At 39.8% G+C, this 13,790-nt stretch overlaps 1 protein-coding gene across 1 annotated transcript in view; it reads right to left on the reverse strand.

The window, feature by feature from the left end:
- Positions 1–1,215: 1,215 nt before the first annotated feature.
- LOC146312310 (ankyrin-3-like) overlaps positions 1,216–13,790 on the reverse strand; it is a 150,170-nt gene continuing 137,595 nt past the window's right edge. Inside the window, exons 45-51 of the mRNA XM_084740369.1 lie at positions 9,641–10,370; positions 9,108–9,300; positions 8,774–8,857; positions 6,512–6,595; positions 5,290–5,568; positions 3,669–3,740; positions 1,216–2,735 (exon numbers count right to left, since the gene is read on the reverse strand). Coding sequence (XP_084596495.1) covers positions 3,693–3,740; positions 5,290–5,568; positions 6,512–6,595; positions 8,774–8,857; positions 9,108–9,300; positions 9,641–10,370 — 1,418 coding nt within the window. The 3' untranslated portion in view covers positions 1,216–2,735; positions 3,669–3,692. The remainder of the gene's footprint in view (positions 2,736–3,668; positions 3,741–5,289; positions 5,569–6,511; positions 6,596–8,773; positions 8,858–9,107; positions 9,301–9,640; positions 10,371–13,790) is intronic.

The raw sequence follows: 13,790 nt of genomic DNA on the forward strand, positions 1-13,790 counted from the left end.
TGTCTTTCAGTTGATTGTTTCAGCTCTGCAAAGTTATCACATTTGTAAAATTCTGTTATGACAGATTCTGTTGCGCTGAAAAGGATGAACTCACCTCAGAAAGACGCGTCTCCTTTGATGAACCCTGAAAGGTCTAACAAAACTCAAATGTTAGAAGCTTTTACTTTGAAGCAGAGTGCAAGTCATCAATGTATATATGGAGGTCTGTTTCTACCACTGTGATGAAAAAGATCCCATGAGCCATTATAATGTCTGTCTTTCTTGAAAGAATGAGAAACCTTCAGAAAATAGTTTTGATCTTTTTGAGAAAGTTTCTCATTATTTTGAGAAACTTACTCTTCAAACTTTCTCATTATTTTTGAGAATTTTTTATCTTTCAGTTCAGTAATTATTTCGATGTCATAATTTTGATAAAGTTTCCAATTTTCTTTTAGAAATTTGTCATTATCTTGAGAAACATTCCCAGTATTTGGAAGAAGGTTTTAAGATATTAAGTAATTATTTCAAGATAAGTCATAATTTTGATAAAGTCATTTTTCAGAAAGCTCTCTATTTTGAGAAGCTTAAGCTATTAAGCAATTATTTTGAGATTTCATAATTTTGAGTGTCTAATTTTTTTTTTTCCAGAAATTATTTTGAAATTTTCTTGTTACCTTGAAAAACTTTCTGATCATCTTTAGAAACATTCTTATTGTGCTGAGAATTTCTTATTACCTTATTATCTTGAAACTTTTTGATGTGAAAAAGTTTCATTATATTGAGATATTAAGTAGTTATTTTGATAAAGTTGTTCATTACTTCTGAAGTTTCTCATTGTGTAGAGAAGTTCTTATTACCTTATTATTGTCTTGAGAAACTTAATTTTGAAAAAGTTCCTCATTATGTTGAAAATTTCTCAGTATCTTGGAACCTTTTCATTAGTTTGGAAAAGTTTCTCATTATCCTGAGATGTAAAGTAGTAATTTTGAGAAAGTTGCTCATTACTTTCAGAAATTTTTCATTATCTTGAGAAAGTTTCTCATTCTTTTGACAGTTTCTCATCATAATTACTCACAGGATGTTTTTTTTTCATCACACTGGCAGAAATGGGCTTCCACAGAAATGTGACTGAAAGGTTCACCTGAGATTTTAATCTGAAAATGACGTGTATCTTCACTGAAACCACAAAACTGCAGAACATAATGAAGTGGGAGAAACCAGACGGACTCGCAGACGTTCAGTTTAAACACAATTTATTTTTCTGCTTAAATAATTACTTGGATCATCCAGTGTAGGCTATGTTGGTTCGTCATACATGTTGGTACCAGATTTATCGACAACGGATGCTCAGGGTGGTTTTGTATGAAAAAAAGACAAACAGAAAGAAAAAAAAAAAGATTTACACAGGAACAGAAAATCAGATTTTTAACAGTTCGTGATGATTAATACTGTGTGATTTATGTGATTTAGTAAAAATGATTAGATTTGGATGATGGGGCTAAAAATGAGATTCTCTGTTCTCATGTAATTATTAAATAAAAGTCATCAAACCGTCAAAATGAAAACAGTCCCCTTCTTAAAACCACAGCAGACCTAAAAGCTTGAACGTAGACTTCTAGTTTGCATGATGGGCTTACAGATAAGACAGATTTATTATTCGATGTTGCACACACACACGCACACACACGGGGCTGCTAGCATGTTTGTGGCAGTCTGCAGGTTGCATTCGGGGACCTTCCTGAAGCGTAAGAATGAAGCCGTCGTGTGGAGAGCGTGTGTTTTCATTTTTGTAGAAAATAAAATAAAAACAGTCATAGATGACGAGATGGTTGAGTTGTTATGAGTGCTCACGAAGACAGAAGTACCAGCAAACCCTCTCTAATCGTATTACAGTGCTTTTGAATCAGGAGAAAGAAAAGGAAAAGCGTTTGAAAATAAAGTGGCGTCACATGCAGCAAAATATAATTTCTCTGAGGAGTGTCCCACAGACAGAGCGGAAGTTGGCTTTAAAGAAACGTCCTTTTGTTTTAAAATCAAGCAGTGTTTTGTTTTTTCTTCTCCATTCTCGTGTACATACAGCTTTTTTGTTCCTTTTTTTTAAAATATTCATTTGGAAGAGCATGTCAGGTCACACACTCAAGGCTGCTCGAACAGTGTCGACCTCTCGATACAAACGCACCGACTCTGCAAAGCTTCAACTCAAATCAGTGCAGAAACAATCCGTGAAGCTACTGATTTCTTCCTTTTTTTGTAGGTTTTTTATACAGTGTCATTTATATACAACAAAATCACCCATTTACTATTATATTTATTTTTTAAAAAAAGAACCACGTGGTGCACCCCGATACTGCGGGTCCAGGAGGAAAAAATAGACCATATAAGGCGAGTGTCTGAGAGAAAGTGAATCATCTTTCCGTTTTGTTTTGTTTTTTTTCTTCGTGTTTCCTGTTTGTGCCGTCTTTGGTCACTTTCATTCATGAGAGATAGTAAAAGTTCCGGCTCACGTTCCGCGTGTGTCCCTTCGGTGTCGTCGTTTTCCAACAGTGAGTGAGTTTTGGTGACATGCTCATGCGAAATCAAAGAGAAGTAACTTGTTTTTTTTTTTTTTATTGACGTCGTCTTGCTGTAAAAACCATGCGTTGTAAAGTGAAAGCTTCAGACACGTTTTTTTTTCTTTTGGCCGATTGACGAAGGCTTCCAGTCATGTTTTTCCTCCCAGGGTGTGTTTGTGGTGTCGCAGGTGGACGTCAGTGGACCTGCAGGGCGAAAGAGGACAAACATACATTAGCACGTGTGAGAGTGTGCAGATGTGAGAGTGGTATCAATATTCTCATCTATCAGCAACAAGTAAAACAGGCCCGAACATAATTCACAAAAAGTCAAACTCTTCCTTAATGTGCAAGTTGCAAAAATGACCAGAGCTGCATCGATTATGAAATTAATCTCCAACTGTGTTGATAATTGATTAATCAGTTTTAGTAATTTTTTTTATTCAAAAAAAGTCTAAATTCTCTGATTTCAGCTTCTTAAATGTGAATATTTTTTGGTTTCTTTACTCCTCTCTGACAGTAAATTGAAGATTTTTGAGGATGTTGTCTTGGGAAACACTGATCACCCTTTTGATATTTTATGGACCAAACAACTTATCAATTAGTGGAGAAAATGATCAGCAGATTGATCGATACTGAAAATAACAGTTACAGGAAAGACTTGTTTATTTTTCACACATAATTAATCGATTAATCGACAGTGAAAATAATCGTTAGCTGCGGCCTGAAACAGTTCTGTTGCGTAATAGTCCTAAAAAACATTTCAGAGCAAAATTGTGAGCTATTCTATTATTTTGGTTTCACATATTAATAATTATTAGCTTATATATAATAGTTAATAGAGCTGCAACACTTCATTGTGTTTTCAAACATTAATTGCCAGCTATTTTGATAATCAATTAATCATTTTCAGCCTTTATTTATTTTTATTTTTTTTTTAGAAAAAGGGTCCAAATTCTCTGATTTTAGTTTGATTCAGTAAACTGAACATCTTTGGACAAAACAAGACATTTGATGACGTCATCTTCAGCAACATTTTTAACAATTTTTTGACATTTTAAGGACCAAACAGCTGATCAAGTTATTGAGATTGATTATGATTTATTAGTTGCAGCTCTAGTCAAGTGGTGAGCCTGTTACCTGGTTTATTTGAGAGCTCTACTGTTATGACTGACTCTTCTTCCCTTGTTTCTTGCTGGCGCCGTCTCCAGGCTTCTCAGAGAGAGACGGACAAACAAAAACAGAGAGGAAGAAGAGAGAAAGAGTTAGCGTTGTGCTCAGGCTAAATCCGCCCCGCGTGCGTTAATGAAGCAGCTCAGCTAGCGTTGGTCAGGAGATCACAGCAACGTGCTGCAAGAGAGACGCGTTCAAGGAGGAAAAAAGGGTGTTAAAATGACTTCTGCTGCACATTGTCAACAAACGAAATCACACATGCTCGCTTTGAAACGTGTTAAAAGAGAGAAAAGTATTTGTTCTATATTAGTTGAAACACTTGTGATGTTAGTGGTTCTGAAGTCCAGTCAGTGAGCCACTACTGCAGAGCAAACACACAACACAACCACTGCAAACTGCACAATGTGCACACATGCCAGTGTAATCACCGTCACTGACACGGCACCACACACACAACAAACAGCTCAGACTGATGCTGAGATCAGTTTTTATTTCCTCTCGTCTAATTTAATATTGTCTTTGCTCAGGCTTTCATCTTGATGTGGCATAACTTTTAACAGGTGGCTTTGAACGACCGCAGAAGAAGAGGACACTGATTACGGTCTCCGTTCCCACACACTTTTTGTACGTTATGATTTATTCGCCAAGTCTGTTTCCACTGCGCTGCGTCACATTTTACTTTTATCAGTACACCAACTTTTCCACCTCAGCCGAGAAAACATTTTGTGGTACTTTCGGCGTCTCCATCCTGAAAACGTGCACTAACACCACGGGTGTGCACGATTAGGCAACGATTTAACATCACTAACCCTGCTAGTCTGCGACAGAAATATTAATCAATTAATAAAATTTGGAGATAAAAAGCCAATTTTGAGATAGAAAATCTAAATTATGATAAAAAGTTGTAATTATTAGACTTAAGTAGAAATTATGAGATAAAAAGTCATAATTATTAGATATTAAATGGAAATTACTACCCTGACTACTCTGGACCAGAAATCTTAATCCATTAAATGAAACATTTTGTTATTTTAAAAACACTGGTTAACTTTTTCTTTCTTTTTTCTCTTTTTTTTTCTTCTAATTTTAGGTTTAATTTTAAGCTTCTTCATTCAACAAATGACTCCACCAGACAAAACGATGTCAGATTAGGAGCAATTATTGCCACTTCTACACTATCAATTAATTACAGATTTTTAATAATTTAAATTTGTAGTGGCGATTAATTGATTAATGATTATTCATTAACATCCCCAATGAGCAATGTTCATAATGCACTGCATTTAAAATACAATTTTGTTTATTAAAGGATATGATTAATGGTTTGAAATGCCTCTAAATAGACGTGATATTTTGCAGTTCATGAAAGACTGCAGGCTGTGACTGTTCAGGGTTCAAAGTGTAGTTTGACGTGTCTCAGTTTAGTGATAGCAGGATGTTTAGGTGCCATTTTCTGAATGAAACATGGAGCGTAAATCTGTGTAGAGCTGTAGAGTAACTAATTTACATACAATCACAGCCTCATGCAGGTGTTAGTGGACCAGGACGACTACGTTCTCTAAGTTCGGCAGTTGGTTTTAACTCCAACCTCAGATTTTTTCCCTCTCTGCATCTCCTCTCCAGGCTTATCAGCCTTGTGGCCCTGTCGGGAGCGCTTCCCCCTCTTCTTGCCCTTCCCCCCTGTGGATCCTGCTGAAGAAGGAGCGTCTGCTCCACCTGTCGCCACACCACCACCGCCAGCACCAGCATCAGCAGCACAAAGACCAGCACCAGCACCAACACCAGCTCCTTCTTCTGTAAGAGTTTCTCCTTCACTTTCCCTCCTTTCATCCGTGTTATACACACGGCGCACCACCTTTCTGATCACCTGCAGGGGGCAGAAGCATGTCAGGGGGAGGAGGTGAGGACGGAAAAGCATGGAGGAAAATATTTTGTGAGAAGAAATAATGGAAAAGAAGATGAGGAGGGTACAGAGGAGTGTGTGTGTGTGTGTGTGTGTTTGTATAGATGTATGAGATGGGATACAACACGTGTGTGACTGTGTGTTCATGCAGCCTTGTTCAGGATTGGGCAGTAACTGATTACATGTAATGGGTTACGTAATTATGATACAAAAAGAAGGTAAATGTATTACATTACAGTTACAGAAAAAAAGATAATCGCATTATAAAATTGTAATCCTGCTTTTTCACTCAGTATATCTGTAATCCATGTTAAAATAAAGAGTTCAACATCTAATTTACTTTACTTTTACAGCTAAGACCAACTGCTAATGCTAGACCACTAATGTTAGCTACACGGAATGACAGATAACATTAGCAAATGTTAGCTACACAGAATAACCAGCAATGTTAGCTACATAGAACAACAGGTAACATTAGCTAACATTAGCTACACAGGCCAACCACTAATGTTAGCCGCACAGAATGGCAGCTAACATTAGCAATAATGTTAGCAGTAATGTTAGCTTCATAGACCAACCACTAGAGTTAGCTACACAGACCAACTACTAATATTAACTACACAAACCAACCGCTAATGTTAGCAACACAGAACAACCGCTAACAGTAGCTACACAGAAATCCAGTTTGACCTGTCATACTTGCCAACTGTATCAGAATATATTTTCAGAGTAACCTTCCCACCTCTATCTGCATAAGATCAGCATAGTTTGAGCTGACAGTTAAATCTCTTTCAAAAATTTTTGAAACATTACTGGTGAATGTCTGTGTGAGTGTGTGTGTGTGTGAATGTGTGTGAGGTGCAGAATAAAGATGCAGCAGATGACGTAGGAGGGTGAGGATGGTTACTTTTCTGGTGACCAGATTCCCGTCTTCATCTGTGTACTGCTCCTCTGTCACAGACTCCCCAGGAATGTTTTTGGCCTCCTCTCCCTGATGTGAAGGTGTGAAAGGACAGGTGATGGAGATGGAGGGGAAGGGTGGAGGGGTGGAGGTAAGAGGTTTGAGAGGTCATCTGTTATTATTGTGTGGTTATTTATAAAGTAGAAAATATTTATTTATTGTAAAAGCATGTCAATCACTGTGTAGAGGGGGACAAACAAAGTTTCAAACTTTAAGCTGTTGTGACGATGACTTTTTCCTTCAAATCGTCATCATTTCTTCATTCAACAATCAAAACCACTTCACGCTGTTAGCTCAGAACTGAGGCTCCATTTACACAGACACAGATCATCTGTATTTGAGAGCTGAAAACATTAGAAAATCCACAAAACAAAAAGTAATCAATTTTGATAGCTGCTTTATCAAGTTATTCCTTTTGAAAAAATGCTCAGCTGAAGATAAAATCTTCAGATTAATTGCTAATGAAGATAATTGTTGGTTGCAGCTCATATGGGTTCCAGTGTCTTGCAGAGGACATTAGACATGTGGACACATTGACTGTTGTAAGAGCATTAATCAACTATAATATAACTACTAATAATTGATTAAGCTTACATTTTTTTCTTTATGTGAAAATTATCTAATTTGAGCTTCTCAAATGTCAATATTTTCCATTCTTTACTATGACAGAAAACAAAGTAAAGACATTAGAGGACAACATTTTGGGCTAATTGAGAAAACAACAGATTAATCAATATTGAAAATAATTGTTAGCTGAGTTGAACATACTTGTAGGATTTTCTGCTCCTGTGGAAATCAAGCCTCAGAATTATACCAACAGATTGTATTAGACTCTATATGAGCCAAACACTCAGCACAACCAACAGTCCACCAACCAGGTAGCAAATCCAAACACCAAACAGCTCGGCTGGTGGTGTAGCAGCTCACACCAACAAGCAGTGAGTAGCACTTCATGCTATAGCGAGGCTAAACGTCCACACACACTCACTGCCCCTCTCACACACACACACACACACTCTCTCTCTCTCCTATAAAACCATAGTCAAGTTTCTATCCAAATATAGCACAAGTTTAATTGAATTTCTAGAAAATCTATGAAAGAAAAAGTTTCCATCCACTGCTGTATGTGAATATGTCCTAGTATGTGAACATTAGCTTAACGCTACAGAGACCGACCGCTAACATTAGCTACACAGAATAACTGCTAACTTTAGACTGTTAACATTAGCTACACAAACGAACCATTAAAGTTAGCTACACACACCGACTGCTAAAGTTAGCTACACAAAACAATGAAGTAGCTGCATAGAACCACTAATGTTAGCTACACAGAACCACCGCTAAAGCTAGACCGCTAACACAAGGTACACAAATAAAACACTAACATTGGCTACACAGAACAACTGCTAACATTTGAGTGTTAATATTAGCTACACAAACCAACTGCTAACGTTAGCTACAGAGACTAACCACTAACATTAGCATTACACACCAACTGATACACAGAACAACCACTAATATTAGACTGTTAACATTAGCTTACACAAACCAACCAGTAACGTTTGCTACAAGACTAACTGCTAATGTTAGCTACAAAATGTACATTATGTTTTAAATAAAAGTAGTAGTCCTTTGAAAAACGTTCTTTTAAGAAAATATGTATTTATTACATTTATTTAACTATATTTCCTTATTTCTATGTTTATATTTACATTTATTTGTAATTTTATTTCCTCATTTATTTATTTCAATATTTATTTCATAGCCATATTTAGTGATTTAATATTGACCTAAATGGCAGGCCATGTGTGAACATGTGTGGTTTAATTTACACTTTGCCGCACTGTGTTTTTATCTACACAGAGACTCATCCACTTCAAGCAATTGTAAAACGTTTTGGTGATACTTTTCTTTAATTTTTCATTTTTTAAATCAGTTTTTTATGTGTAAATGGACAGATGGATGGAAACCCTCTCTATAATACAGTCTCTTTCTGTCACATTGTCTTACAGACACTACAGCTGCACACAAACACACTCACACGTGAACAGAAACAAACTCTCCTACAGCACTTTCACTCTATGAAACACACAAATGCTGTCAAATTCACAATGTTTCCGTGACTCTCTCTTCTTCACACGCAGAGTCACAGAGCGAGTGTGCAGGTTCACTCTGCCTCGAGCCGTCCACACACCAGGCCTCACACACCTTGAGTATGACTCGTCTGCGGTACACCCTGGTGGTGACAGTGGTCTCCTCGTCAGAGCCAGACTCGTCAGCTCTGACGCTCCCCTGACAAAGGCAGCCCAGTAACATTAAAGTGTGTGTGCAAGAGTATTTGTGGGATCGTTTACATGTTTAAAATTCTGTTAAAATTAAATATTGGACCAATTTTGCCACTGAAATGAACAAGATGGAGAGAGATCAGAGTTGACACACCCTGCAGGATTCTTATGAGTGCTGGAAATCCTTTGAAACTCTTAAATTTAAATGTTTTCAAGGGTTGACTTGGATTTGACTTTGGAAAAGGAGTGACTCTCACCTGGACTTTGTGCTGGGACTTTTCACCTCCCTCCTCCCGTCCTTTGCTTGGTCCCGCTGTGCTGCTGTCCTCCTGAGATCCCTTCCTCTTGGCCTCCTTGTCTTTTCCTTCCTGAGCTGCGTCACTGTGTCCTCCGTTCTGCCTGTCGGCCTGAGCCGGAGGCTGCTCCAGTGAATCAGCCAGACTGTCAGGACTGTGGGAGTGAAAATATAGTGATGCTATCAAGAAACAGAGAGCCTTAGAAAAAAAGGTAAAGAAACAGAGGCAAGATGCACAAAACACCTTCACATTTTCCTTAAAGTCCCAGTTAAGGGTTCCTGAAAATTAAATCGATTGCACAGAACTCAAATATTTAAGGTTTTCGTCTTACCATGGTCTTAAAATCCTGTTTAGTTGTTTTAACTGTTGCACAAAAGATCTTGTTGACCAAAGTTTTGGAGGAAATCTTAAACCTTTAGTGTCATAATTAAGGAGAAAACCGAAGGTGTTTTATGCAACTGGCCCCAGGTCCTCAGAATGAAAGCACATCCTACCTGCCCTCTTCAGCGGGGCTTTGGCCAGGGGCCGTTGACTCTGCGGTCGCGCCAGACGTCTCACTTCTCCAGCCTGGAACTGAACACAAGTCTTTTTCTGCTTGCCGTACTTGTTCGAGGATGGTTCTCACCCCCTCTTCTGTCATCTCCACGTCCTCCAAGCCTCCCTCCAGGTTTATATCCTCCAGCAGACTCTGCAGCCTCTCCCGGGTCATCTCCTCTTCTTCTTCGTCTTCCTCTTCCTGCCTTCCATTTCTGTGACCAGTGTCTGAGGCAGCGTCCTCTTTTTGGTCTCCTCCCTGACGCTCCAAAACAACGCCCTGACCTGCCTTCAGTTCCTTCTCTACGGCCTCAGCATGCCCGTCTGTTCCCTTTCCTGATTGATCTACTGCCCTCCTGTCATTATCTGGCATCTCGTAAGATACCAGCCCTGACTTTTCATCTGCAGACGTCCCTCTTTCGTCAGCCATCAAGGTTGTATCTTCAGCCCCAGCCATCGGGGGCTCTGGGGCACTGGAGCCGGGGGCTGGGGCGACTGTGAGGGGGTCGCTGCTGGAGGTACTGGTGGTCTGAGTGAGAGAGAGGTCGCTAGGTCTAGTGAGGGTGGTCTTGGTAGGGGAGTCTGCGCTAGCATCGCCCTCGCTAAAGAAGTTGTCTGAGCGCAGCGGGGTGGGGGGCTCGTAGGTCAGGTCTGTGGGGGTTTGCAGCTCCAGATCTATATTGTGGTATCCTGGGTGGATGGCAGGAGTAAAGGATTAGAGGGTAAAGGGATCGAAGAGGGAGGGAAAGAAAAAAGAGGGGAGGAGAGGATGAAGGGAGGGAAGGAGAGGTAAAGTGGTGGAGGTGATGAAATGAGAAACACTTGTAACATCTAAGGGTGGCATTTGTTGAGAAAGTCACACAGGTGCGATCCACTGTGAAGCTGCATTAATTGATTTTTTGGCCACCAGGGGGCAGCAGAACGAGCTGTAACCACTACATTGACACATTATCACCTTATAGAGCTGTTATCATGAACTCTCTAGCAAGTAGTTGCCTATTTACACATCCTCAACGCCTTTTAGCTCTGTTTTGGTCTCTACCAACTTGAAATATCTCTCTTTAGCTGTTAAATGTCCCACTATGTTCACCAGCTAGGTGCTGAGTAGCTCACTCTCATTTTATCTCTGTTTTGGTTTCCAACAATCCTTGAGAAAATATGTCATACTTTAGCTGCAAAATGTTTGAATCTTCACACACTAATGAATAATTTTTCCTATCTCCTGCTTCATGTCGACTGGAAATTAGACGTTAGTACAGCATTTCAGTTAACTTAGTGTTTTCAAACAAACTAAAAGCAGCTAACAAGCAGCATGTTGAGCATAAAGGTCTCTGTGCCGGCTCGGAGGTCGCATGACATTTATGAGGACCCATGCACAAGCATAAGCAAGGCTTAAATAAGCAATCGTTCGCCAACATTTTTCGCCATCTTGCTACTTGTTCTGCTGCCCCCAAGTGGCCAAAAAAGAAAGTTAGCGCACTTCACAAATACGCGGGGACTCGTGTGTGACTTCTGAACCAGCACTACAAAGTAGACACATGACCAGATCACAAAGAGATGGAAACAGATATAAAGACAGAATATAAAATGTAAGATAGAAACTTCACATTCACTGTATTTATATAGAAATAAGTTTTACATGAACATTCAGTCACTAATTTTAGCCCGTGCTGCAGTTCCTGGTTTGGTTTCAAACTGGCACTTAGATCAGCCAAGCCTTTTGTAAAAGGTTTAGAGATACTGAGTTCAACTGAAATGCAACATTAGTGAAGTTAGTGAGGGAGGGGTCTTCATTACAGCACTTTAAAACAAGCCAGACTTCAGCTCATTGTCTCAGTAATTATGAGATTGAGTGGAAGCTTGAGTAGAGTTCAGGTAGGTTAGTTGTGTTGATTTCAATAAAAGGCAGAGTGGAGCAGAACGACCGAGACGTCTACATCTAAATGTAAACCTCAGGAACTGAACGATCCCGTCTGAAGTAAGAGGGGACACCGGGAGGGAGCGGGGAGGCAGGAGGGGAGGGAGGAGAGCGATGATTTAGAGGAGGAGAAGGAAGGGGGGAGGGTGAAGGGGAAGAAATGGGAGCAAGTGGAGGAGGAGAGGAGGCACATGTTAAAGAGTGAGAAGAAGATGGAGGAGAGGGGAAAGGAGGAGAGAGGAGAACAGGAGAAGGCGACAAAGGAGGAGGAGATGGAAAGAAGGGAGAGGAAGGAGCAGACGTGTAAGGGGAGGTGCAGGAAGTGGGAGGAGAAGACTGATCAGATGCAGGAGGAGGGCGAAGAACAAGAGGAGAAATGGAGGAGGGAGGAGAGGAGGGCCGACAGAGGGGAGAGGGAGAAAGGTGGCGAGGAGCGAAGAAGGAGGAGCAGCTGAGAGGGCTTCTGGGTGGGGAGGGAAGAGGCGGGGAATAAGGCAGGGCGAAGAAGTGGGGGAGGACAGGAGCGACGGGCAGAACATAGACAGGAGGCGTGGAAGGGGGAGACGGGAAGACGAAGACGGAGGAGGGAGAGGGGACGGCAGGAGGGGAGGGGGAAGAGGTGGGACAAAACGGAGGGGAGAAAGAGGAGATGGAGACAGAGGAGGGAGGAGTGGGACGGAGAGGTGCGACAGGGCGAGACGTTTGAGGACACAAGGGGAATGTAGGAGATCTAAAAAGTTTTGGAGCTATTGCAGTTATCACAGTTCACGAGAGACAAAAAAAAAAACAAAGACAGGACAACAGTTAGACAAGATGAGAAGACAAACAGCACCTAAAAACAGATTAATGCACAGACAGTGAAGTGTGACTGATGAAGGCTTGATGTTTTAGAAGCTGCAGAAGCAAAGATATCGCACACCAGAGTCATAGGATTGCTTATCTCGGCTGATAAGCAGGAACAGACTTCTTACTCAACAGCAGAAGCATCTTTTCAAACAGTAGAGTTCACACACTGGCTTTGTCCTGCAGGAGGTGGTTTTAGGATCTGGGAGGTGTCACATTTGTTGTTTTTCTGCAGGGTAACCTCACACTCTCTTTATGGCTAGACTCCAAACTATGTCCCAGTTCCATACTACATATCAATTATATACAGTATTTACTATATATTTTGTATAGATTTTTTTCTTGTTAATGTAAGGTCAATATGGTATTAAAGGCCTTGTGTCATTCATTTCTGTTTTAAGGGAACCCTGAAAATATTGGTTAAGTAAAATGTATGCCATTTGTATAATGACCAGTAGAGGGAGCTACAGTGTATTAGGACAGTCAGTCCCAAACACTGGGTCTGGACCCACAGGTGGGTCACAGGAGATTTTATTCGGGTCCCCAAATAAAGTAAACACTATGGATGAAATTCTGCAGATTTTAAGATTTATATCCGCATTAGGACATAGAAGTAATGGTAGAAGAAAATCCACTTTAATGAAATATCTCATAAATAATGGTGTCACATTCCAAGATTTGCAAAACAGACTGGAGCCCTGGAGAACAGCTTAAACTGTTTCTGCCTAAGTTGCAGGTGAACTTCAGTTCTCACTGAATAAAGCCGGACCCCTATTTGAATTACTCCAAACAAATTTTTGAACTTCAAGGAATACGTTTTTTGGAGGACCCAAGGACTTTGGCATCTTAAGGTTTTTGCAACAAAAATGTGGCATGTTTTGTATGATGGGATAAATTAAGCTGTTGGTAACAGAGAGAAGGTTGAAACATGAATGTCTGTGACCGTTCAATTAATTTAGAAAATAATAGAGAGAATAATTGATACTGTCATTATTCTTTAGGCATTGCAATGTGCAATCAACACTTACGTCACAATGATAAGTTAAAGCAAAAACGTTATCTAGTTCTACTTTAATTTAGGAAGGGGAACACCACCATTTTTTGAGATGTTTCTTTGTTAAAGACTACAAGTTTGAAAGCGAAAATTAGAATTAGTATGGAATTAGGACACAGCTGAAGACTAAACCATTAAATCCCTTTGATTCGTGGAATTTTTATGATTTGTTTTTGCCTGAAAACCTTAATCTGCACTTTAAAATCTATTATGACTAATATGTGGGTAATTTTGGAATATAAACTCCTCAGGCTGTTAATTCCAGAAATAATATTGACATGACCTCGGTGTTCTC

The sequence above is a fragment of the Lutjanus erythropterus genome, chromosome 17, assembly GCF_056507025.1.
Source record: "Lutjanus erythropterus isolate fLutEry1 chromosome 17, fLutEry1.hap2, whole genome shotgun sequence".
Taxonomy (NCBI): Eukaryota; Metazoa; Chordata; class Actinopteri; order Lutjaniformes; family Lutjanidae; genus Lutjanus; species Lutjanus erythropterus.